We start from the raw sequence: 26844 nt of genomic DNA, 5'->3' as shown, positions 1-26844 counted from the left end.
AAAAATTTTGTTGTTTAAAAATGTAAGTTGAAAAATTAATTATAGTGTCTCTGGAAATGAAACATCCTGTACGTGCTCGTTGCACTCGCTTTCTAAACGTCCCTTGTTTTTTTTTTTTAACAATGAACCTAGAGATTTACTTTTCTTATAATTCTATGAAAGAATAAAGATGAACAAATTTTTTTTATGTGAGCGCAGCGAGCTTGTTCAGGTTTAATTAAAAAAAATTTTTTTTTGGTGACCCTGCGAAGCTAAATTATAAAGAAAAATTTTGTTATCATTAAAAATGTGAGTTTAGATATTATTGGTGGTCTCTGGAACCGAAACACCCTGTACGTGCTCGCTGCGCTCGCCTTCTAAATATTTGTTTTTTCTGCTATTCTTGAGAAGGTAAATTATAACAAAAAAATGTATTAAACGTCTATAAAAAAGTGATTGTGAATACTAAACTTGGGGTGACATGAACGTGCTCGCTGCGCTCGCTTTCTAAATTAAAAAGACTTTTCCAAGTTTGTTTCTTAAAATTTAGAGAATTACGTTTACAACTGAACCCAAACAACTTTGCTGAGATTCTTTTCTAGACACGTCTATGAGAGAATAAAGCTAAAAAAAAAGAAAATTAAAATGCGAGCGAAGCGAGCTGGTTCAGGTGTAATTTTAAAAATTGTCAATGGGAAACTAAATTATTAAGCAAAATTTTGTTGCTATTTACAAAGGTGAGTTTAGAAAATTTATAAATGATCATTATAATGTGTCTCTGGAATTGAAACATCCTGTACGTGCTCGCTGCACTCGCCTTCTTTTTTTTTAATAATGAGCCTAGAGATTTATTTTTCTTTTAATTCTATGAAAGAATAAAGATGAACAAAATATTTATTTGCGAGTGCAGCGAGCATGTTCAGGTTTAATTAAAAAAAAAATTCTTGTTGACCCTGCGAAGCTAAATTATATTAAGAAAAATTTTGTTATTATTAAAAATGTGAGTTTAGATATTATTTGTAGTCTCTGGAACCGAAACACCCTGTACATGCTCGCTGCGCTCGCCTTCTAAATATTTGTTTTTTTTGCTATTCTTGAGAAGGTAAATTATAACAAAAAAATGTATTAAACGTCTATTGATTGCGATTACTAAACTTGGGGTGACCTGAACGTGCTCGCTGTGCTCGCTTTCAAATTTAAAAAGACTTTTTCAAGTTTGTTTCTTAAAATTTCGAGAATTATGTCTACAACTGAACCCAAACAACTTCACTGAGATTCTTTTCTACACACTTCTATGAGAGTATAAAGCCAAAAAAGCAAAATTAAAATGCGAGCGCAGCGAGCTGGTTCAGGTGTAATTTTAAAAAATATTTGTGGGAAACTAAATTATTCACAACAATTTTGTCACAAATATGAGTTGTGATCATTATAATATGTCCCTGGGACCGAAGAATTCTCTACATGCTCGCTGCGCTCGCCTTCTAAACGTTTGTTTTTCTTTTTAAGCAATGAACCTGGAGATTTGTGATTACAGGAAAACCTAGACAGGTTCGCTATGATTCTTTCTTAATAGCTTCTGTGACATTAAAATTGAAAAAAGATTGTTGAGAATGCGAGCGCAGCGAGCACGTTCAGGTATTGTTAAAAATAATTCACTACTATTCTTGAGAAGATAAATTATTAACAAAAATATATATTATTCGTCTACAAAAAAGTGAATCTTAAAAGAATTTTTGATTATTTAAGTTGGGGTGACCTAAACGTGCTCGCTGCGCTCGCATTCTAAATTAAAGTTTGTTTTCTAAGTTTGTTTCTTAGAATTTAGAGAATGATGTCTACAACTGAATCAAAACAACTTCACTGGGATTCTTTTCTACACACTCCTATGAGAGTATAAAGCCAAAAAACAAAATTAAAATGCGAGCGCAGCGAGCTGGTTCAGGTGTAATTTTAAAAAATATTTGTGGGAAACGAAATTATTCAGAAAAGTTTTGTCACAAATGTGAGTTACGATCATTATAATATGCCTCTGGAACTGAAAGATTCTCTACATGCTCGCTGCGCTCGCCCTCTAAACGTTTGTTTTTCTTTTTAAGCAATGAACCTAGAGATTTATGATTACAGGAAAACCTAGACAGGTTCGCTATGATTCTTTCTTAATAACTTCTGTGACACTAAATTTCAATAAAGAACGTTGAGAATGCGAGCGCAGCGAGCAGGTTTAGGTATTATTAAAAATAATTCACTACGATTCTTGAGAAGCTAAATTATTAACAAAAATATGTATTATTCGTCTATAAAAAGTGAATCTTAAAAAAATTTTGATTATTAAAGTTGTGGTGACCTGAACGTGCTCGCTGCGCTCGCATTCTAAATTAAAGTTTGCTTTCTAAGTTTGTTACTTAGAAGTTAGACAATTATGTCTACAACTGAACCCAAACAACTTCACTGAGATTCTTTTCTACACACTTCTATGAGAGTATTAAGCTAAAAAAGCAAAATTAAAATGCGAACGCAGCGAGCTGGTTCAGGTGTAATTTTAAAAAATATTTGTGGGAAACTAAATTATTCAGAAAAATTTTCTAACAAATATGAGTTGTGATCGTTATAATATGTCTCTGGAACTGAAAGATTCTCTACATGCTCGCTGCGCTCGCCTTCTAAACGTTTGTTTTTCTTTTTAAGCAATGAAACTAGAGATTTATGATTACAAGAAAACCTAGACAGGTTCGCTATGATTCTTTCTTAATAACTTCTGTGACATTAAATTTGAAAAAAGTACGTTGAGAATGCGAGCGCAGCGAGCACGTTCAGGTATTATTAAAAATAATTCACAACGATTCTTGAGAAACTAAATTATTAACAAAAATATGTATTATTCGTCTATAAAAAAGCGAATCTTAAAAAAAATTTTGTTTATTAAAGTTGGGGTGAACTGAACGTGCTCGCTGCACTCGTATTCTAAATTAAAGTTTGTTTTCTAACTTTGTTTCTTAGAATTTAGAGAATTACGTCTACAACTGAACCCAAACAACTTCACTAAGATTTTTTTCTACACACTTCTATGAGAGTATAAAACTAAAAAAGCAAAGTTAAAATGCGAGCGCAGGGAGCTGGTTCAGGTGTAATTTTAAAAAATATTTGTGGGAAACTAAATTATTCAGAAAAATTTTGTCACAAATGTGAGTTGTGTTCATTATAATATGTCTCTGGAACTGAAACATTCACTACATGCTCGCTGCGCTCACCTTCTAAACGTTTGTTTTTCTTTTTAAACAATGAACCTAGAGATTTATGATTATAGGAAAACCTAGACAGGTTCGCTATGATTCTTTCTTAATAGCTTCTGTGACACTAAATTTGAAAAAAAAACGTTGAGCATGCGAGCGCAGCGAGCACGTTCAGGTATCATTAAAAATAATTCACTACTATTTTTGAGAAGCTAAATTATTAACAAAAATATGTATATAAAATAGTGAGTCTTAAAAAGAATTTTGATTATTAAATTTGGGGTGACCTGAACGTGCTCGCTGCGCTCGCATTCTAAATTGAGTATTATTATAATAAGAAAATTATTATTACAGCTGAAACCAAACAACTTCGCTGAGACTTTTTCCTGCTCATTTTAAGTGAGAATGAAAGCCGAAAAAAGAAATTTAAAATGCGAGCTCAGCGAGCTGGTTCAGGTGTAGTTTGAAAATATATTTATTGATGTCCCTGAGATGCTAAATCATTAAAAAAAATTGTTGTTACAAATGTGAGTTTATAGACATTTTCTGATCATTATTAACGTCTCTGGAACTGAAACATCCTGAACATGCTCGCTGCGCTCGCCCTCTAAACGTTTGTTTTTTTTTCAGCAGTGAGCCTAGAGATTTATGATTATAGGAAAACCTAGACGGGTTCGCTATGATTCTTTCTTAGTAACTTCTGTGACACTAAATTTCAATAAAGAACGTCGAGAATGCGAGCGCAGCGAGCACGTTCAGGTATCATAAAAAATAATTCACTACTATTTTTGAGAAGCTAAATTACTAACAAAAATATGTATATAAAATAGTGATTCTTAAAAAGAATTTTGATTATTAAATTTGGGGTGACCTGAACGTGCTCTCTGCGCTCGCATTCTAAATTGAGTATTTTTATGAGTTTGTTTTTTAAATTTAAAAAATTATTATTAAAGCTGAAACCAAACAACTTCGCTGAGACTTTTTCCTGCTCATTTTTATGTGAGAATGAGAGCCGAAAAAAGAAATTTAAAACGCGAGCGCAGCGAGCTGGTTCAGATGTAGTTTGAAAAAATATTTATTGATGTTCCTGAGAAACTAAATCGTTAAAAAAAATTGTTGTTTCAAATGTGAGTTTATAGATTTTTTCTGATCATTATTAATGTATCTGGAACTGAAACATCCTGAAAATGCTCGGTGCGCTCGCCCTCTAAACATTTGTTTTTTTTTAAGTAATGAGCCTAGACATTTATTATTACAACAAAACCTAGAAAGATTCGCTATGATCCTTTCTTAACCAATTTTATGACACTAAATTGGAAAAAAAAAGCGCCGAGAATGCGAGCGCAGCGAGCACGTTCAGGTGATATTAGAAATAATTCACTGCTATTGTTGAGAAGCTAAATTATCAAAAAAAAAATTATTAATCGTCTATAAAAAAGTGAATATTAAAAAAAACTGTGATGACTAAAGTTGGGTTAACCTGAACGTACTCGCTGCGCTCGCATTCTAAGTTACGGTTTTTTCTAAATTTGATTTTTAAAGATGATGAAGATGCCACTTAAGAAAATGTGCGAAACGTTCCAACCAGGAATCTTTAGTCTTCAGAATTTTTGGGACTTTCAGTCTTCGAAATATTCAGTTTTCGAATATCCCAAATCTTTGGAATTTCTAAAACCTCTGAAATCTTTTGAATCTTCAGAACTTTTGGAACCTTCAGTTTTCGAAATATTTAGAAACTTCAAAATCTGTAGGATCTCTAGAATCTCGAGACGCTCTGTGGTCTCTAGAATCTGTGGATTATTTATTATATAATAAAATATGTAAAATATACAGAATTTTCAAAATTTTCATATTCTTTAAAATCACTGAAATCTCTCGAGTCTCGAAATATCCAGAATCTTTGGGATTACCGAAATTTCTGAAATCTTTGGAATTACTATAATCTTCAAAATCTCAAAAATTTTTGGAAAATTCAGACTTTTTAGGTTTTTCGTGTCTTTGAATATCCAGAATGTTTAGGATTTCTGAAATAACTGAAATCTTTAGATCTATATAATCTCCAGAATTTTTAGAATTTTCAGTCTTCGAAATACTCAGAATTTTCATATTCTTTAGAATCTTTGGAATATTTAGTCTCGGAATATCTCTGGAATCTTTATGGGTCGGGTGGACGGGGTTAATATGTTGGCTTCTTTTCTTAATATACATAGTGTTCTTTGAACAACCCGATACTCAAAAACAGATTTTCAATTTTTTGTATAGAAATAAGTATTTTGCAGCTAAGCTCCGCCCCCTTGGTTCACGACGAATAAAAAAAGTCATCACAATTGAGACAGGGCGGGTGGGCGGGCTTCCATTTTGCCTTCTTGTTTTAATATAATATGTAGACTTCTTTTCACAACATGAAACTTAAATCATGTTTAAAATGGAAAATTTGTATAAGGAAATATCGATTTTGCAATTAGGCTCCGCCCTATAATTGCAAAATCCATATTTCCTTGCATGTTAAGTTTCTTGTTGTGCAAAGATGGCTATGTATGTTAAGGAAAAAAAAAGGCAAAATATAAGCCCCGCCCACCCACCCTATCCCAATTCTGATGATTTTTTTTTATTCGTCGTAAGCCGAGTGGCAGAGCTTAATTGTAAAATACTTATTTTTCTACGAGAAATTACCATATGAAATATGTTCTTAAGTAATCGTGTTATACCAAGAAACTGTTTAAATATCAAAATTTGATTTTAATGGAGTAGTACGGGTTCATTTTGCTTATTTGGGATAAGATTGCTATGGATAATTTTTTATTAATGTTTTGCTATGCTTATGATAACTTTAAAAAATTTGCAGGGGTTTCCAGTTTCAATTCTCGTATACAAACTCAATACAGATTCATAAGCTACACGTATATGAGATGTCTGAGGCAGACAGACAGACGGGAGACCTATTTTTTCATACTCTATGGGTTATGACACGTCGAGAAAAGCACGAAAATAGCCATTCTCCCAATGTAAATAAGTAAAAAATTAATTACTATCCACAGCCACCTCTAAAAGTAGTTATCTTTGCAAAAGCGCTGTTTTCGCACCTCATTTTGCGATAAAATAACAACCAAACTATTTTTAGTTCAAAATAAACTCACCGAAATATTTATTTCTGCAACAAGCGTGTTTGTGGTCAGTTTTCCCGTGTGATATAAACTAAAAATAGTAAAAGTGGCAGTCTTTCTTATTATCTTTTATTAATAGTTACAGGAACCTTGACCATATCGCACCACAATTCCCCAATAAAAACCAATTGTTTCGCGTAGCCAACAATCAACCAATTGAGCAAGTTTAAATTTCACCGCTCTAATTTTCCACCACTGTTTGTTGTACCATTAACAAAATGAACATCATTTCTCTCGTCCAGACAATTTAACCCAATTTTACCGCCTCTCTATCCTCATTAAGGCCTTAAAAGTCACTAGAGAATCCGAATTAAAAGCCACAATGTAATTACTCTAGTACTTTTTATTAGTGGGAGTTGTCGCAGTGGCGGGAAAAAGTTCTGTATGTACAGGGTGTCTGAATTTACCCAGTGTCACAGTTTGATTGATCGAAAGTGGGCGCTGAGCGTTAATGAACGCCCAAAATAGACCATTAATTAACGTTAACTGCTCCGGTTATTCAGCAAAGTGCACTGCAACCAACGGAAGAATTACAAATGATGTTGATGTTTATTCACGGATCATAATAAAAATGATTGGGAGCAAAATGCGGGTGTTTACCAAGCTGCGGGTTATTGCGATATTGATTCCATTGTTGTGGAATGTGTTGACGAATGTGCGAAAAGGTAACAAGAGTTGTAGGTCGGATTATTTTTATTGGCTTGATTGACTGCTAAAAAGCGTAAAATTCGACCTTAGTAAAACACGCTTGAATCACTATTCCGTCACCTGAAGCCCGTAACGAGGTTCAGACCGAACTAATGAAGTCTTTGTGTCTCCAGGTCTGAATCTGAAACCTGAAAATTTCCGTCCGTTTTGATTAATGTTACTCGAAAAGATAGATTTGCGTGGAATAATTTAATTAAAGGTAGCAACACGTGGAATTTCGTTTTCAGTGAGTTTTATATAAATCCCTAGACCTGGCTATTAATTTATGGAGGAAAATTTTCCAGGAAGTGAACTTTGAAACGATAAGGATCGCTTTTTGCTGATGAGACCAAGTCTGCGAATTTATGTTTTATTCGTATAATGCAAGAAGGGTGGAACTGGATGGCATAAATCCAGAAAATGTGGCCACACTGTTAGATAAACTAGTCTTATTATTCGGGGTTTTTATTAGGAATTTCTGTGAAAGGCAAATTGTGCAATAAAGTGGGATTTGCGGAAATTCGCTTTGTGGAAGGTTTATGGTTTTTATGTGGCATAGACTTTTGTTTAATTTAGCGAATATGATTGTTAAACAAGTGATTTAATGCGTCATTTTTTTCCAAGCTTAGGGGAAAGGTGCCTAAAATGATCCCCCTAAGGGAGAAATTCTTTAAAAAATACAAATTATTATTATTCATGTAAAACTGTACCATTATTTGTAAGAACATTGATTTATCTACGTAACAGTATAAGCCAATTGGTGATTCGATAATTATAAAAAAAGTTATTAACGTTTTTCCAGGACCTTACAAAAGGATCATTTTAGGCATCCCCATAGGTAAAATGATTCCTCGGCATGGGCATAATGATCCCTTTGAATTTTGACCATAAGGGGACAGCATCAACAAGAAAAATCAAATCATGACATAACTGATAAATATTTTATTTCAAAAATTAACAAAAAAATAAATTCTTAAAAAAAAATAAACAAAAAAAGTTTGAAAAGCACCGAAAATACGGGGTGTATAATTTCTGGAAGAGTTTGAGACAATACTTTAGTCATCAGTACGTGCTAAGATATGACTAATTTTGCCAAATGGGATACCCTCCAAGAAAAGAGAGGGCGGGTGGGCGGGCCTACTACCTACTAAGATAAAACTGAATTTAGCAAATGATATACCCTCTAAGAAAAGAGAGGGTGGGTGGGTGGGGCTAGTAACTGCTAAGATAAAACTGAATTTGGCAAATGATATACCCTCTAAGAAAAGAGAGGGTGGGTGGGTGGGGCTAATACTTGCTAATATAAAACTGATTTTGGCAAATGAGATACCCTCTAAGAAAAGTGACGGCGGGTGACTGGGATTAGTACCTCTTAAGACTGAGAATTTCCCAAAAATAGAACACGAAAATCCCTAAAATTCTTTTAAATTATTTAAATTTCCCCGTCTTAAGAGGTACTAGCTCCACCCACCCTCCCTCTCCTCTCTTAGAGGGTATTTCATTTGCGAAAATCAGTTTTATTTTAGCAGGTAGTAGGTGGGTGGGGCTAGTAACTGCTAAGATAAAACTGGTATTGGCAAATGGTATTCCCTCAAAGAAACTAAAGGGTGGGTGGGCGGGGTTAGAGGATATGTCATCTGCAAAAATCAGTCTTATCTAGTACTAGCCCCGCCCACCCACCCTCTCTTTTCTTGGAGGATATGTCATTTGCGAAAATCAGTCTTATCTTATTAGGTACTAGCCCTCTAACAAGATAAAGGGCGGATGGGCCGAGCTAGTGCTTGGCAAGATAAGGCTGATATTGGCAAATAACATACATTCTAAGAAAATAACGGGCGGGTGTGTGGGGTTAGTACTTGCTAAGATAAAACTGATATTGGCAAATGGTATTCCCTCAAAGAAAATAAAGAGTAGGTGGGCGGGGTTAGAGGATATGTTATCTGCAAAAATCAGTCTTATCTAGTACTAGCCCCGCCCACCCACCCTCTCTTTTCTTAGAGGGTATATGATTTGCAAAAATCAGTCTTATCTTAGCAGGTACTAGCCCCGCCCAATGATCCGGGATCATTTTGCCTCAAGAAAAAGGGATCATTTCGCCTTAGGTAACATATCTGCATTCAAAAATTGTAAACTAACCTTCAATTTTTACATGCGGTAAAAAGATCATATAACCTACGACTGAAATGTATCTAATTCGGTCAAAACAACTACCACCGCTATAAGACCTTTCAAATGGAAGTAATGGACTTTTAAAATATATCTTACCTTAGATCAGAGGTGCTTATTTTACATATTTTGGCACAAAACTGTGCAGAATACACAGAACGCCATCAAACTTTCAGAAGGTACTAATTACAGAGCGCTTAATCAAATGACAGTTATGTTTGATAGATGGAGCCACAAATTTTCTTACAATTGGTGGGGATCATTTGATCTGAGGGGATCATTTTAGGCACTTTTCCCCTACGTCTGTCTGCGTAGGTTTGCTTTATGTTGGGGTTTATTGGCCGACATAAACTACCAAACCGATTACTTTGCGCTTTTACGTGGCTTTTTTGTTTGTGAAATAAATCTAATTGTCACTTACTTACTTACTTTGAGTAAACTTAGGAATTCACATATTGCACGTTTTTGAGGTGTCAAATGGTAATGTATTGGTTTAAAAAAAAAGCCTGTTTTCTAGTTTACAGAAGATGTTTTTCTATATTTTCGTCTGTAGATACTAGATGTTTTCGTTCTACCAATTTGGTCACAGAGCTACCAGGCTTCGAGGAATCCAAAATTTCGAACCAGAATACGGATTCTAATGCCCTTTTGGAGCTACACTTGATTAAATTTGAAAAAAGGATGTTTTTTAACTCACAAGTGATATCTTCTGACATTTTAGCCTCTAGATACCAAACGGTAAGAATATCCGATCTCAAAATTCGCCCACAGAACTAGAAAACTGCAGAGAATCGAACGCTTGAAACCATAATACGGATTCTTTTGACGTTTTGGAAGTATGTCTAATTAAATTTGAAAATTTGAAAAAAACTGTTTTTTAGGCAGAGATGATATCTTCCAATATTTTGGTCTCTAGAAACTAAATGGATCGAATATCCGATCTAAACATTTGCTCATAGAGCCACCAAGATCCAACGAATCTAAAGCTTCAAACCGCAATACAAATTTCTGTGCCATTTTGGAGTTGTATCTTGTTAAATTTGAAAAAAGGCCATTTTTACCTCACATATGAAATCTTTATATATTTTCGTCTCTAGACAATAAACGGCTAGTATATTCGGTCTAAAAATTCTCTCACAGAATTAAAAAACTCTAGAGAATCGAACGCTTGAAGCCGCAATGCTTATTCTTGAACCGTTTTGGAGTTATGAATGGTTAAATCTGAACAAACTCTCTTTTCTAGCCCCCAGATGATATCTTCCTATATTTTCGTCTGTAGATACTAGATGGATCGAGTTTTCGGTCTACAAATTTGGTCACAGAGCTACCAGGCTTCGAGGAATCCAAAGTTTTAAACCAGAGTATGGATTCTAATGCCCTTTTGGAGCTATATTTGGCTAAATTTGGAAAAAGGATGTTTTTTAACTCACAGGTGATATCTTCTTACATTTTCGCCTCTAGATACCAAACGGTAAGAATATCCGATCTCAAAATTCGCCCACAGAACTAGAAAACTGCAGAGAATCGAACGCTGGAAAACATAATACGGATTCTTCTGACGTTTTGGAAGTATGTCTAATTAAATTTAAAGAAAAACTTATTTTTCAGCAGAGATGATATCTTCCAATATTTTGGTCTCTAGAAACTAAATACATCGAGTATCCGATCTAAAAGTTTGCTCATAGAGCCACCAAGATCCAACGCTTGAAACCGCAATGCTTATTCTTGAACCGTTTTGGAGTTATGCCTGGTTAAATTTGAATAAAGGCTTTTTTCTAGCCCACAGATGATATCTTCCTATATTTTCTTCTGTAGATACTAGATGGATCGAGTTTTCGGTCTACAAATTTGGTCATATAGCTCTACCAGGCTTCGAGGAATCCAAAGCTTCAAACCAAAATATGGATTCTAGTGCCCTTTTGGAGCTATACTTGGTTAAATTTGAAAAAGTTTTTTAACTCACAAATGACACATTCTTATATTTTCGTCACTAGATACCAAACGACTAAAATATCCGAGCTAAAAATTCGTTGACAGACTAAAGAACTCCAGAGAGTGGAACACTTGAAACCATAACGCGGTATCTTTTGCCCATTTGGGTTTACGTGTGATTAAATTCTACAAAAGGTTGTTTTTTAACTCACCGGTGATATGTCCCTAAATTTTAGTCTCTAGATTCAAGATTGAACGACTATCCCATGTGAAATTTTGTCCTTTGGGCTAGAAACCTTCAAGGAAAGTAGTACTTGAAACCGCATCACGGCTTCTTTTGCCCTTTTGGAGTTCCGTTTGATTAAATTTGAAAAAAGGCTGGTTTTCAACTCACAGATGAGCTTTTCCTACATTTTCATCTCTAGATACTAAATGGATCGAATATTCGGTATGGAAATTTGCTTCTAGATCTACAAAACTATGAGGAATCCGAATCTTGAAACCGCAGTACGAATTCTTAGGCCGGTTTGGGGTTATGTTTTAGTAAAATTTGAAAAAGACTGTTTTTCAACTCACAAAAAGGACATATCCTTATATTTTCCTCATTAGATACCAAATGACTAAAATATCCGAGCTAAAAATTCGTCGACAGACTAAAGAACTCCAGAAAGTGGAACACTTGAAACCGCAATGCTGGGTCTTTTACCCATTTGGGCTTAAATGTGGTTAAATTCGAAAAAAGTTTGTTTTTTAACTCATAGATGATATGTCTCTAAATTTTAGCCCCTAGATTCAAGATTGAACAACTATTCCATGTAAAACTTTGCCCTTTGGGCTAGAAATCATCAAGGAATGTAGTACTTGAAACCGCATCACGGCTTCTTTTGTCATTTCGGAGTTATATTTGATTAAATTTAAAAAAAGCTCTGGTTTTCAACCCACATATGAGCTTTTCCCTACATTTTCATCTCTAAATAATAAATGGATCGAGTATTCGGTATGAAAATTTGCCACTAGATCTACAAAACTATGAGAAATCCGAATCTTCAAACTGCAGTACGAATTCTTATGCCGTTTTGGAGTTATGTTTTAGTAAAATTTGAAAAAGACTGTTTTTAACACACAAATGACATATTCTTAAATTTTCCTATATAGACACCAAACGACTAAAATATTCTAGCTAAAAATTCCCCGATAGACTAAAGAACTCCAGAGAGTGGAACACTTGAAACCGCAATGCGGATTCTTTTGCCCATTTGGGTTTAAATGTGGTTAAACTCGCAAAAAAGTTGTTTCTAACTCACAAGTGATATGTCCCTAAATTTTAGGCTGTTTTTCAACTCACAGATGAGTTTTTCCTGCATTTTCATCTCTAGATACTAAATGGATCGAGTATTCGGTATAAAAATTTGCTTCTAGATCTACAAAACTATGAGGAATCCGAATCTTCAAACCGCAATACGAATTCTAATGCCGTTTTGGAGTTATGTGCGTTTAAATTTGAAAAAAGTCTGTTTTTTAACTCACAGGTGACATGTGTCTAAATTTAAGTCTCTAGATACTAAGTTGAACGAGTCTTCCATGTGAAACTTTGGCCTTTGGACCAGAAATCTTAAAGGAATCCAGTACTTAAAACCGCTTCACGGATTCTTGTGCCATTTTGGAATTATGTTTGAGTAAATTTGAGTTTTCTAATTCACAGATGAATTTTTCCTACATTTTCGTCTCTAGATAAAAAATGGCTCGAGTATCCCATCTGAAACTTTGCCTCTAGATATACACAACTTCGGGGACTCCAAATCTTCAAATTGCAATATGCCATTTTGGAATTATGTTTTAGTTAAACTTGAAAAAATACTGTTTTATAACTCACAGAGGACATCTTCTTGTATTTTCCCCTCTGGATACGAAACGACTAAAATGTCCGAGCTAAAAATTCATCTACAGACTAAAAAACTCCAGAGAATCAAACGTTTGAGACCGCAATGAGTACTCTTGTGACCTTTTGGGTTTACGTGTAGTTAAATTCGAAAAAAGGCTATTTTTTAACTCACAGACAATATTTTCCTATATTTTCGCCTCTAAACACTAAATGTATCAACTATTCGGCCTAAAGTTTTTTTGTAGATCGATAAAGCTTTGAGGAATACAAAACTCCAAAAAGGAAATACGAATTCTAATATTATTTTGGCGTTATGTGTTTAAATTCGAAAAAAGGCTGTTTCTTAACTCACAGGTGACATGTCTCTAAATTTAAGTCCCCAGATACTAAATTGAACGAGTCACCCACGTGAAACTTTGGCCTTTGGACTACAAATCTTCAACGAATCTAGTACTTTAAACCGGATCACGGATTCTTTTGCAATTTTGGAGTTATGTTTGATTAAATTTGAAAAAAGGCAATTTTTTTAACTCACAGGTGAGTTTTTTCCTTCATTTTCGTCTCCAGATACTAAATGGATGAAGTATCCGATCTGAAAATTTGCTTCTAGATCTACAAAACTTCCAGGAATCCAAATTTTCAAACCACAATACGGATTCTTATGCTGTTCTGGAGTTATGTTTTGGTAGAATTTCAAAAAAGCTGCTTTTACCTCAAAAATTGCATCTTCTTATATTTTCGCCTCTGGATACTAAACGACTAAAATATCCGGACCAAGTTCGTCCACACACTAAACAACTTCAGAGAATTGAAGGCTTTAAACCTCAATTCATACACTCTTTTGACTTTTTGAGTTATTTGTGGTTAAATTCGAAAATAGACTGTTTTTTAACTCACAGATGACATTTTTCGATATTTAAGTCTCCAGATTCTAGATGGAACGAGTATTCCGCATGAAACTTTGCCTTTAGGCCTAGAAAGCTTCAAGGAATCCAATATTTTGGACCACAAGACTAATTTTTGTGCCTTTTTTGAAATACGTTTGGTTAAATTTGATAAAGTCTATTTTTTAACTCATAGAGGATATTTCCCTGTATTTTCGTCTCTACATACTAAATGGATAGTGTATTCGATCTGAAAATTTGGTTATCGGTCTACAAAACTTCTAGGAATCCAAATCTTCAAACCGTAATACGGATTCTTATGCCGTCCTGGAGTTATGTTTTGGTTGAATTTCAAAAAAGCTGCTTTTACCTCAAAAATTGCATCTTCTTATATTTTTGCCTCTAGATACTAAACGACTAAATTATGCGGACCAAAAGTTGGTCCACACACTAAACAACTTCAGAGAATCGAGCGCTTGAAACCTCAATGCGGACCCTTTTGCCCTTTTTGAGTTATGTGTGGTTAAATTCGAAAATAGGCTGTTTTTTAACTCACAGATGACAGTTTTCTATATTTAAATCTCTAGATACTAAATGGAACGAGTATTCCATGTGAAACTTCGGTCGTTGGACTAGAAAGCTTCAGGGAATCCAATACTTTGGACCGCAATACGAATTTTTGTGCCTTTTTTGAAATATGTTTGGTTAAATTTGATAAAGGCAATTTTTAACTCATAGATGATATTTTCTTGTATTTTCGTCTCTAGATGCTAAATGGATAGTGTATTCGATCTGCAAATTTGGTTATCGATCTACAAAACTTCGAGAAATCCAAATCTTCAAACCGTAATACGGATTCTTATGCCGTTCTGGGAGTTATGTTTTGGTTGAATTTCAAAAAAGGTGTTTTTATCTCAAAGACTGCATTTTCTTATATTTTCGCCTCTAGATACTTAAGGACTAAAATATCCGGGCCAAAAGTTCGTCCACACACTAAACAACTTCAGAGAATTGAAGGCTTGGAACCTCAATGCAGACCCTTTTGCACTTTTTGAGTTATTTGTTGTTAAATTCGAAAATAGGCTGTTTTTTAACTCACAGATGACATTTTTGGATATTTAAGTCTCTAGATTCTAGATGGAACGAGTATTCCACATGAAACTTTGCCTTTTGGGCTAGAAAGCTTCAGGGAATCCAATATTTTGGACGGCAATACGAATTTTTGTGCCTTTTTTGAAATATGTTTGGTTAAATTCGAAACAAAGGCTATTTTTTAACTCATAGATGATATTTCCCTGTATTTTCTTCTCTAGATACTAAATGGATAGTGTATTCGATCTGAAAATTTGGTTATCGATCTACAAAAGTTCGAGGAATCCGAATCTTCAAACCGCAATACGGATTCTTATGCCGTTCTGGGAGTTATGTTTTGGTTGAAGTTCAAAAAAGCTGTTTATACCTCAAAAATTGCATCTTCTTATATTTTCGCCTCTAGATACTAAACGACTAAAATATCCGGACCAAAAGTTGGTCCATACACTAAACAACTTCGGAGAATCGAACGCTCGAAAACTCATTGCGGACCCTTTTGCCCTTTTTGAGTTATTTGTGGTTTAATTTGAAAATAGACTGTTTTTGAGCTCACAGATGACATTTTTCGATATTTAAGTCTCTAGATTCTAGATGGAACGAGTATTCCGCATGAAACTTTGCCTTTAGGCCTAGAAAGCTTCAAGGAATTCAATATTTTGGACCGCAATACGAATTTTTGTGAATTTTTTGAAATATGTTTAGTTAAATTTGAAACAAAGGCTATTTTTTAACTCATAGATGATATTTCCCTGTATTTTCGTCTCTAGATACTAAATGGATAGCGTATTCGATCTGAAAATTTGGTTATCGGTCTACAAAACTTCGAGGAATCCAAATCTTCAAACCGCAATACGGATTCCTATGCCGTTCTGGGAGTTATGTTTAGGTTGAATTTCAAAAAAGCTATTTGTACCTCAAAAATTGGATCTTATTATATTTTCGCCTCTAGATACTAAACGACTAAAATGTCCGGACCAAAAGTTCGTCCACACACTAAACAACTTCGGAGAATCGAACGCTTGAAACCTCAATGCGGACTCTTTTGCCCTTTTTAAGTTATGTGTGGTTAAATGCGAAAATAGGCTGTTTTTTAACTCACAGATGACATTTTTCGATATTTAAGTCTCTAGATTCTAGATGGAACGAGTATTCCGCATGAAACTTTGCCTTTAGGGCTAGAAAGCTTCAAGGAATCCAATATTTTGGACCGCAATACGAATTTTTGTGCCTTTTTTGAAACATGTTTGGTTAAATTTGATAAAGGCTATTTTTTAACTCATAGATGATATTTCCCTGTATTTTCGTCTCTAGATACTAAATGGATAGTGTGTTCGATCTGAAAATTTGGTTATCGATCTACAAAACTTCGAGGAATCCAAATCTTCAATCCGCAATACGGATTCTTATGCCGTTCTGGGGGTTATGTTTTGGTTGGATTTCAAAAATGCTCTTTTTACCTCAAAAATTGCATCTTTGTATAAGTTCGTCCACACACTAAACAACTTCAGAGAATCGAACGCTTGAAACCTCAATGCGGACACTTTTGCCCTTTTTGAGTTATGTGTGGTTAAATTTGAACAAAGGCTGTTTTTTAACTCATAGATGATATTTTCCTGTGTTTTCGTCTCTAGACACTAAATGGATCGAGTATTCGGTCTGTCTGTCTGTCGGTCTGTCTGTCTGTCTCTTTCTGTGTTTGTCTGTCTGTCTGTCTGCCGTTCTGATTTTTATTAGATAATCTCCGAAAATACTGGACCTATTGTTAGCAAGTTTTACCCCCGCCCACCCACCCGGTTTTGTCTTAGAAGTTATGTCATTTACCAAGATCAATCTTATTTTAACAAGTACTAGCCCCACCCACCCGCCCTCTATTTACTTAGAATGTATCTCATTTACCAAAATCAATCTTATCTTAGCATATACATACTAGCCCCGCCCAGACACGCTGTTGTCATTCTAACGATTTTATCTCTGTTCATTAGAGATCCACTTTTCATTCGAACTATACAAAATGAATCACTGAAATGGAAGCGGGGTGGGTGGGCGGAGCGAATTATATGTTCTTTTATAAAGTGAGAATGGAAACTAATACAACGTGGGCTGATAAAAAAAGCCTTAATCGTAATTTTTTTTGTTGTATTACTTGTGGGTGGGTGGGCGGGGCTAACTTTAAATATTTCCTACAAAATCTTTTATAAGCAAGCGATAAATTTTAAAAAAGGTATATATAGAAAATTTTCGTTAAATTTAGTCTCCGATTTTTAATACCCTTTGACCTGCGAACCTTTTATTCTATCGCCCTCACTAAATCAGAATTTATTTAAAGCTAATTTCTCCGTGAAATAAAATCATCCTTCCTCTGTGTCCAGACCCGTAAATCCTCTCTCCAGCACTTTCTCATTACCGGGGTTCGGCGACGTGACTAGACCCAACCCATTTAGCAAATCTCTAACTAAAAAAAATTAAACCACCCAACTAAAAACCCCATTTTTGGCCGAACGCGTCAAACTCGAACCCATCAAGCCCAACTTTGTTTCTTTTTAATTGCATTTTTTCGCAGTTGCGGATAATCTCTTCATTTCCTCGCGCCGAACTTGGAAAAAGTAATCCAAGAGTCCGCAGAGCACGTAATTTTGCCAATCGATCGCTTATTTCGACACTGTATTGTCTAGATTTCTAAATAGTTTCCATCTACGCACTCGAAATACTGAAAATAAAATACCGAACCGTTGAAGTTCGTCAAAGCGTTAATCTCGAACGACAGATAGAAATTCCCTTTGTTTTATTTTCTTCAAACTCCGCTTACATGAAACGTCGACACAACGCGACACATATAGTCGCTGGATTTTCGTCCTTAATTCAATTTATTTCCAGAAAAGGATTAAATCTATTGTCCTTCAGAACCATTGCACTGTCCATTATGGAAGCAAATACATTTTTCATGTTATATTCAACAGATCGGCCACGTGTTTAAATTGTTGCCGTGGCAACGCGAAACCCATCATCGAGGGCTGAAATTTTCAGACTAATGGGAAAAAGAGGCACCAACGCTGCAATTAATACAGCCCTTTCAGAATTTTCCTCTATTGATGCGTTTATTAGAAGCGTTTGAAACCGACCCGACTCCACTGGAATTTTTATTATTATTATTTTGCTGTACAGAGCGACATTTCTTTAATATTTTACGTTCTAAATGCTTCTCAGAAAAAATCAAATTAACTCAGCTACATTATAAAGCAAACTACATTTTCCTAACAAGCGAATCCTTCATCCGACAAACTCGCTTTACAAACTCAGACACACATTTTACTTTTATTATGTAAAGAAATAAGCGACTGGGAATTTTCTCCACGAAAATATTTATTAAAACCGTCAGGTGGTGCGAATGTTTGGAAAAGGGGGTGAGTTAGTGAATGGGGTATTTTAAACTCGCTTTATTGGGGCTGGTGGTCTTGAATGGCCTCGCCGCGAAGCTTTTGTTTTACCAAAGTCGAGTGTTTTTACACTTCTTTCTAAATTAATTCGAAACTAATTTAATTCTCGGGTCGTGAAAAATTTTATCTATGGAGGAAAATCCGACCTGGATCAAGCGATCCTTAATGTTTGTCCTTAATGCATTTCATTAATTAGAAACCCGGTTAAGTGGGACGCCAGTCACTCTGACCGTAATTGGCGATTTTTGGGGGTTGAAATAACGGGAATTGAATTAACTCACCACTTTCTTAAAATTCGGGTTTTTTATTAAACTAATTGATGTATGATTGAGTGTAACCCGGCGCATCCACCAATTTTTTTATTAGTGAAAAATTCACGAACAGTCTGATCGTGTTGATCCAATACTACTTGAAATAAGGATTTTCTTTGTTAATGAAAATTTTCCCCCTTACGAACCGTCTTTAAATCCCCCATTGATTTCACCCGTTGTCACTTCATAAATCTCAGGACCGAATTTATGACCTCATTTACCTCCAAACACAAAACAAAACGTCAGATCCACGCTCCCCCAAATCGATAATGTTAAACGCATCTTCAGAGTCCTAACACAATTTATTTTGTCCTAAATGAGAAAACTGTCCTATTGGATAAACTAGAATTGATTCCTTGTCGATTACCGCGGCCCTTGGAGAATTTTTTTCCTATTTTTCTCCACTTTCATAAGAACTCAGTCAACTTTTAAGTACACATTTAAATAAGAGTGACACTTTACAGACGACTGTTTGTTGTGTTGTACTATCGCATCCATTTATTTTTCGATAACAGCGAGTACCGACAGTGTTTCAAATCAAACACGTTTGAAATAATACTCAGGTAATTTTCATGTTTTCCGCGAAACTGTGATTACCGGTTATCAACGGAAACTAGAAGCATTAGTTTTAGTACTATGATTATGATAATTACGTGTTGGTGTCATTTTTATTAGTTCTAATAGTATGATTAAAAATGCAGCTTCTGTGAGCGATTAAATTATACGCCGGCCGTGTTATATCAAACTCGCGGATTCGTGCGTCCGTATACGGACGCAGATTTACCTCAAGTTTTTCGCTGCAGAAATTGGCTTGTTATATTTTTTTTACATATAAATATTGTCAAAAAATCAGTTCCGTTGTTGTTAATGTGATTTACCTTTTTATTTCTTTAGTGATAATGGTGATGATAATAATTAACACAATGAGCATCTCGCCCCTTACAAGCCGCATTAAAGTACTTCCTTGTTGGTGGGGGAGCGCCTTATTATGTAAAAACACTTGAATGTTGAAAATAACCAGCCATTTGCATGTTAGTAAACTTTAGAATTTCCTACAAGTAACACGACAGTTTGACAGTGAACCACCACCTTGATGGAACTAAATTAAAATAGATTTCGTGTGTTACTTTGACTGCTTTAAAGGTAAATTGCAGAATTTAATCAATTTAATCGAAAAGTTTTACCTGAGAGTCCCAGCATTCTCACTTGCGGCCACAATTTAAACACAAACCGTCCTTTTGCACACTTGCCACAATTTCCAAAAGAAGGCGTCTATTTACTATCTGAACTCTATACAAAGTGTGTTTTGTAGCCCACTATGTACTTATTTAATGACATAATTATCGCTACAAGTGCGACCTTGAGGTACTAACCTTACTAAAAAGCTTTTAAAAGATAAGTCACCTTAACTGAACAAAAGTGTTCAATTTATTGTTCCGGCTAAAGGAATTCTGTTTCGTTTAAAAAAGTATGTTTTATTATTAACCTAATGATGTAATCCGTTGTGGATTAATGTAATAAAAACATGTCTTATAAAATTTATTATTGTCAAATGTGAGAATTACATTTAAAAAACTGATATTACTGATGCTCCTCCCACTCACTCAAGCTCCACCTTAAAATATGGTTTAATTGGCTTGGAGACAAGGGCGGCGCTAAATTGTACTAAATTCTGTCTACTTTCTATTTTTTTAATATTTTTATGTAAACGTTGGTGGCAAGGTCGTGTTTCGAATAAGTGTCTAAATTGTATTTAAAAAAATTGTTTTATATAGATTTTATTATTTGTCAATTTATGTACACTTTCGTCTCAGAGCCGATAAAAAGGGTCATGAAAACGCAATAAGGGCGGGTGGGTGGGGCTACAATCTTAGAACAAACAAGAGCCCCGCCCACCCGCCCATCTTTTGCTTCTGGTAACTAACCTTAACACTGTTAATTAATAGAAACATTATTGTCTTATTAAAATTTTAGACAAAAATGTTATACCGTTGGCAAAAAAATTGGTAGATCGTAAACAAGGTATAGAAATTGATATGGTGGTATTAAATAAATATATCAAATGTGAGAATTACATTTAAAAAGGATATTACTGATGCTCCTCCCACTCTCTCAAGCTCCACATTAAAATATCGTTTGATTGGCTTGGAGACAAGGGCGGCGCTAAATTGTACTAAATTTTGTCTATTTTATATTTTTTGTAATATTTCTATGTAAACGTTGGTGGCAAGATCGTGATTCGAATAAGTGTCAAAATTGTATTAAAAAAAATGCTCTACATAGATTTTAGTATTTGTCAATTTAAATCCAACTTTCGTCTCAGAGCCAATGAAAAGGGTCATCAGAAAGGGATAAGGGCGGGTGGGTGGGGCTAGGTTCTCATAAGCAAACAATAGCACCGCCCACTCACCCACCTCTTGATTCTAGTGACTAACCTTAATACTGTTAATTAATGGAAACATTATTGACTTATTAAAATTTTAGACAAAAATGTCATACCGTTGGCAAAAAAATTGGTAGTACAAGGCATAGAAATTGTTATGGTGGTATTAAATAAAAATATCAAATGTGAGAGTTACATTTAAAAAAGGATATTACTGATGCTCCTCCCACTCATTCAAGCTCCACCTTAGAATATCTTTTAATTGGCTTCTAGACCAGGGCGGCGCTAAATTGTACTACATTCTGTCTACTTTATATTTTTTTTTAATTTTTATTTGTAAACATTAGTGGCAAGGTCGTGTTTCGTATAAGTGTCAAAATTGTATTAAAAAAAAATGGTTGTATATAGATTCTATTATTTGTCAATTTAAATCCGACTTTCGTCTCAGAGCCAATAAAAAGGGTCACCAAAACGGAATAAGGACGGGTGGGTGGAGCTACTGTTTTAGAAGCAAACAATGGCCCCGCCCACCCGCCCATCTCTTGATTTCAGTGACTAACCTTAATATTGTTAATTAATGGAAACATTATTGCCTTATTAAAATTTTAGACAAAAATGTTATACTGTTGGCAAATCAATTGGTAGATCGTAATCAAGGTATAGAAATTGTTATGGTGATATTAAATAAAAATATCAAATGAGGGAATTACATTTAAAAAAGGATATTACTGATGCTCCTCCTACTCACTCAAGCTCCACCTTAAAATATCGTTTAATTTACTTGGAGACAAGGGCGGCGCTAAATTGTACTACATTCTGTCTACTTTTTATATTTTTTAATATTCCTATGTAAACGTTGGTGGCAAGGTCGTATTTCGAATAAGTGTCAAAATTGTATATAAAAAAAAAATGTTCTATAGAGATTCTATTATTTGCCAATTTAAATTCGACTTTCGTCTCAGAGCCGAAAAAGTGCCACCAAAACGGAATGAGGGCGGGTGGGTGGGGCTACAGTCTTATAAGGAAACAATAGCCCCGCCCACCCGCCCATCTCTTGATTCTAGTGAGTAACCTTAATACTGTTAATTAATGTAAATATTATTGCCTTATTAAAATTTTAGACAAAATTCTTATAGCGTTGGAAACAAAATTGGTAGATCGTAAACAAGGTATAGAAATTGTTATGTTGGTATTAAATAAAAATACTAAATGCGAGAATTACATTTAAAAAAGGATATTACTGATGCTCCTCCCACTCACTCAAGCTCGGCCTTAGAATATCGTTTAATTGGCTTCTAGACAAGGGCGGCGTTAAAATGTACTACATTCTGTCTACTTTATATTTTTTTTTAATTTTTATTTGTAAACATTAGTGGCAAGGTCGTGTTTCGAATAACTGTTAAAATTGTATTAAAAAAAATTGTTCTATATAGATTCTATTATTTGTCAATTTAAATCCGACTTTCGTCTCAGAGCCAATAAAAAGGGTCATCAAAACGGAATGAGGGCGGGTGGGTGGGGCTACAATCTTAAAAGCAAACAATGGCCCCGCCCACCCGCCCATCCCTTGATTCTAGTGACTAATCTTAATATTATTATTTAATGGAAACATTATTGTCTTATTAAAACTTTAGAAAAAAATGTTATAATGTTGGCAAAAAAAATGGTAGATCGTAAACAAGGTATATAAATTGCTATGGTGGTAATAAATAAAAATATCAAATGTGAGAATTACATTTAAAAAAGGATATTACTGATGCTTCTCCCACTCACTCAAGCTCCACCTTAAAATATGATTTATTTGGCTTGGACACAAGGGCGGCGCTATATTGTACTTCATTCTGTCTACTTTATATATTTTTTTAATATTTCTATGTAAACGTTAGTGGCAAGTTCGTATTTCGAATAAGTGTCAAAATTGTATTTAAAAAAAATGTTCTATAGAGATTCTATTATTTGTCAATTTAAATCCGACTTTCGTCTCACAGCCAATACAAAGGGTCATCAAAACGGAATAAGGGAGAGTGGGTGGGGCTACAGTCTTAGAAGCAAAAAATAGCCCCGCCCACCCGCCCATGTCTTGATTCTAATGACTAACCTTAATACTGTTAATTAATGGAAACATTTTTGCCTTATTAAAATTTTAGACAATAATGTTATACTGTTGGCAAATCAATTGGTAGATCGTAATCAAGGTATAGAAATTGTTATGGTGGTATTAAATAAAAATATCAAATGTGGGAATTACATTGAAAAAAGGATATTACTGATGCTCCTCCCACTCACTCAAGCTCCACCTTAAAATATCGTTTAATTTACTCGGAGACAAGGGCGGCGCTAAATTGTACTACAATCTGTCTACTTTTTATATTTTTTAATATTCCTATGTAAACGTTGGTGGCAAGGTCGTATTTCGAATAAGTGTCAAAATTGTATATAAAAAAAATTGTTCTATAGAGATTCTATTATTTGCCAATTTAAATTCGACTTTCGTCTCAGAGCCGAAAAAGTGCCACCAAAACGGAATTGGTAGATCGTAAACAAGATATATAGAAATTGTTATGGTGGTATTAAATAAAAATATCAAATGTGAGATTTACATTTAAAAAAGGATATTACTGATGCTCCTCCCACTCACTCAAGCTCCACCTTAAAATATCGTTTTATTGGTGTGAAGACAAGGGCGGCACTAAATTATACTGCATGCTGTCTACTTTATATATGTTTTTAATATCTCTGTGTAAACGTTGGTGGCAAGGTCGTCTTTCGAATAAGTGTCAAAATTGTATTAAAAAAAAATGTTCTACATAGATTCAATTATTTGTCAATTTAAAGCCGACTTTCGTCTCAGAGCCAATAAAAAGGGTCATCAAAACGGAATGAGGGTGGGTGGGTGGGGCTACAGTCTTAGAAACAAATAATAGCCCCGCCCACCCACCCATCTCTTGATTCTAGTGACTAACCTCAATACTGTTAATTATTGGGAACATTATTATGTTATTAAAATTTTAGATAAAAATGTCATACCGTTGGCAAAAATATTGGTAGATCGTAAACAAGGTATAGAAATTGTTATGGTGGTATTAAATAAAAATATCAAATGTGAGAATTACATTTAAAAAGAATATTACTGATGCTCCTCCCACTCACTCAAGCTCCACCTTAAAATATCGTTTAATTGACTTGGAGTCAGGGGCGGCGCTAAATTGTACTACATTCTGTCTACTTTATATATTTTTAATATTTCTATGTAAACCTTGACGGTATGGTCGTGTTTCGAATACATTTCAAAATTGTATTTAAAAAAATTGTTCTATATAGATTCTATTATTTGTCAATTTAAATCCGACTTTCGTCTCAGAGCCAATAAAAGGGTCATCCAAACGGAATGAGGGCGGGTGGGTGGGGCTATTTTTCATTTGTTTTATATCTAATTCAATATTCAAGTAATTTGATGCTCTCTTATTTAACGCCCACTAAATATTCCGCAATTGGAAATTAGTCTGATAGTGAATCCACTAGAAATAATAGAACTTAACCAATGTCATTTGTCTGTTTCAGACGCACAAAAATGTGAATTCTCCACAATGACAGCCCTCTGGAACGCCACCGCTTTCAACACAACCCTCTCAGAAAACCTCACCCTTAGCGACGAAGATGACATTTTCTACCCCCCGAGCCTCGTCATCCCCATCACAGTAGTCTACGCCATTATTTTTCTAATAGGAGTGGTAGGAAATGTGAGCACTTGCATCGTTATTTCGTGTAATAAGTCCATGCACACTGCGACAAACTACTACTTGTTTAGTCTGGCAATATCCGACATGCTGCTACTCATATCCGCGCTGCCCCCCGAAATGTACAGGATTTGGTCGCCGACTACGTACATCTTCGGCGAGGCTTTTTGTATCCTGCAAGGGTTCGCTGCTGAGACTTCCGCGAACGCCACGGTTTTAACCATCACAGGTATTTATTTAATTACATGGAAGGTGGGGGGAGCCGCAGGCTACACTATACAATATAATATACGTTTCAGCGTTCACGGTGGAGCGCTACGTGGCCATCTGCCACCCCTTCCTGTCCCACACCATGTCGAAGCTCTCCCGAGCCATCCGCTACATCGTGATTATCTGGATCGTCGCACTCTGCCTCGCCGCCCCCCAGGCCATCCAGTTCGGCGTCATCTACGAGCAGAAGAACGGCATCCAGTACAGCCGGTGCACCGTGGTGTCGAATTTCTTCGAGCACGCTTTCGAGATCTCCACGTTCGTGTTCTTCGTCGGGCCCATGACTCTCATCACCGTGCTGTACGTGCTCATCGGGATACAGCTGCGGAAGTCGAAGAGCATGGGGGTGGTGAGGAAGGGCTCGACGAGGAGCAGCAACAGCTGCGAGCCGGGGAAGGGGCGGCATTCGGCGGCGCAGAAGAGGGTTGTGAAGATGTTGGGTGAGTGTTTGCGAAAAATTCGCAGTCGTAAACAATTTCCGACGACCTTTTAGCACCATTTGAATTTCTAATGGATGCAAATAATCCGTTGAATGCGCAAATCCATTTAAAACCGACACGGTGTTCAAAAAGCTAGCTTCCGAGCGTTAATTATGCGTGGACTAAGCAGATTCAAATTAGGCTATCTGTTAAGCAGTTTTTGGGGGGGTGTTTTATTGTTATTGGGGTATTTTTCGCCTGCTAATCAACGGACATTCATTCATTTGATACAATAAAAGCATTTTTAACATCGATCGTGCTCCCTAATTGGCTATTGAAAACTCATCCAGAGCTATGCGGCTGCGGGATTTAATTTAGCTGCAGCTCTTCACATAATAGTAGGCACTAGATAAGCTGCAACAATGCCAAGGGTGGTGCAGTGTAGCAAAATGTTAATTAGCATTTTACTATTTTGTGTTGTGTGATTAGGTGATAAGCTGATAAGTAAAGAGATAACTTATTCTTTCAATGTTTTTCATAAACAAAAGTTTACATTTACCAAAAATTCTGAAAATTCTTTTGTGTCCTTAAAAAAAGATACTTGGGACCCTAAAGATTCTTTTAAACTTTTTCAATAATAAGACATCACAGGTTTCCCAGATTTATCCAAATTGTAACTTTTTCTACAGCCTTTAAGGAAGCAATAACCCCGCCCACCCACGCCACTCTTAACTCTGGTGACCACTCTTAAAATTATTAATTAATGACAACGTAATTTTCTTATTAGATTCATGGGCGAATTTATTAAACCGTTACTGAAAAAGTATATGAATTGTGTGGAAAATATTAAGCTGATGTTAAAGTATGTCAGGCGTCAGAATTGCATTAAAAAGCAATATTACTGATGCTCCTCCTACTCGCAATAAACTCCACCTTAATAAATCATTTCATTGGTTCGAAGAAGAGGGGCGGTGTTTACAATTGTACCTCATCTTGTCGACTTTATATGATTTTCAAATATTTTTTCCAAATGTTGACGGCAAAGTCGTTTTTTGAACAAATATTAAAATTTTATTTAAAAAAAATGTAGTCCCAGATTCTCTTTTTTATATATATAAAATCCAACTTCTGACTCAGGGCCAATAAAACAAGTCATCAGAACGGAGTAGGGGTGGGTGGGTGGGGCTAGTTCTTACTTTGTTTTGAATATTCGATTCTGCAGTTTGTCAAATCAGAATTCAATTTTTATTTTAGATTAAATAAATTATTAAGTG

At 35.1% G+C, this 26844-nt stretch overlaps 2 protein-coding genes across 5 annotated transcripts in view; one reads left to right on the top strand and one right to left on the bottom strand.

The window, feature by feature from the left end:
- The window catches only part of LOC135129591 (pyrokinin-1 receptor-like), a 133220-nt gene extending 113229 nt beyond the window's left edge, over positions 1 to 19991 (bottom strand). Inside the window, exon 1 of the mRNA XM_064056777.1 lies at positions 19946 to 19991. Coding sequence (XP_063912847.1) covers positions 19946 to 19961 — 16 coding nt within the window. The 5' untranslated portion in view covers positions 19962 to 19991. The remainder of the gene's footprint in view (positions 1 to 19945) is intronic.
- LOC135129594 (pyrokinin-1 receptor-like) overlaps positions 1 to 26844 on the top strand; it is a 149458-nt gene that overhangs the window by 95980 nt on the left and 26634 nt on the right. For 3 of the 4 annotated variants that reach the window (XM_064056782.1, XM_064056783.1, XM_064056781.1), the window contains exons 2-3: positions 24706 to 25110; positions 25181 to 25591. In XM_064056782.1, coding sequence (XP_063912852.1) covers positions 24732 to 25110; positions 25181 to 25591 — 790 coding nt within the window. In that variant the 5' untranslated portion in view covers positions 24706 to 24731. Of the gene's footprint in view, positions 1 to 19823; positions 19905 to 24705; positions 25111 to 25180; positions 25592 to 26844 lie in introns of those variants that run through there. The other variant, XM_064056784.1, reaches the window with a different exon arrangement.

This window comes from Zophobas morio, unplaced genomic scaffold (genome assembly GCF_036711695.1).
Source record: "Zophobas morio isolate AGI-343-1 ecotype UQ-CSIRO unplaced genomic scaffold, CSIRO_AGI_Zmor_V1 ptg000016l, whole genome shotgun sequence".
In the NCBI taxonomy this organism is placed as follows: domain Eukaryota; kingdom Metazoa; phylum Arthropoda; class Insecta; order Coleoptera; family Tenebrionidae; genus Zophobas; species Zophobas morio.
This window is presented reverse-complemented; position numbering and strand designations above follow the sequence as displayed.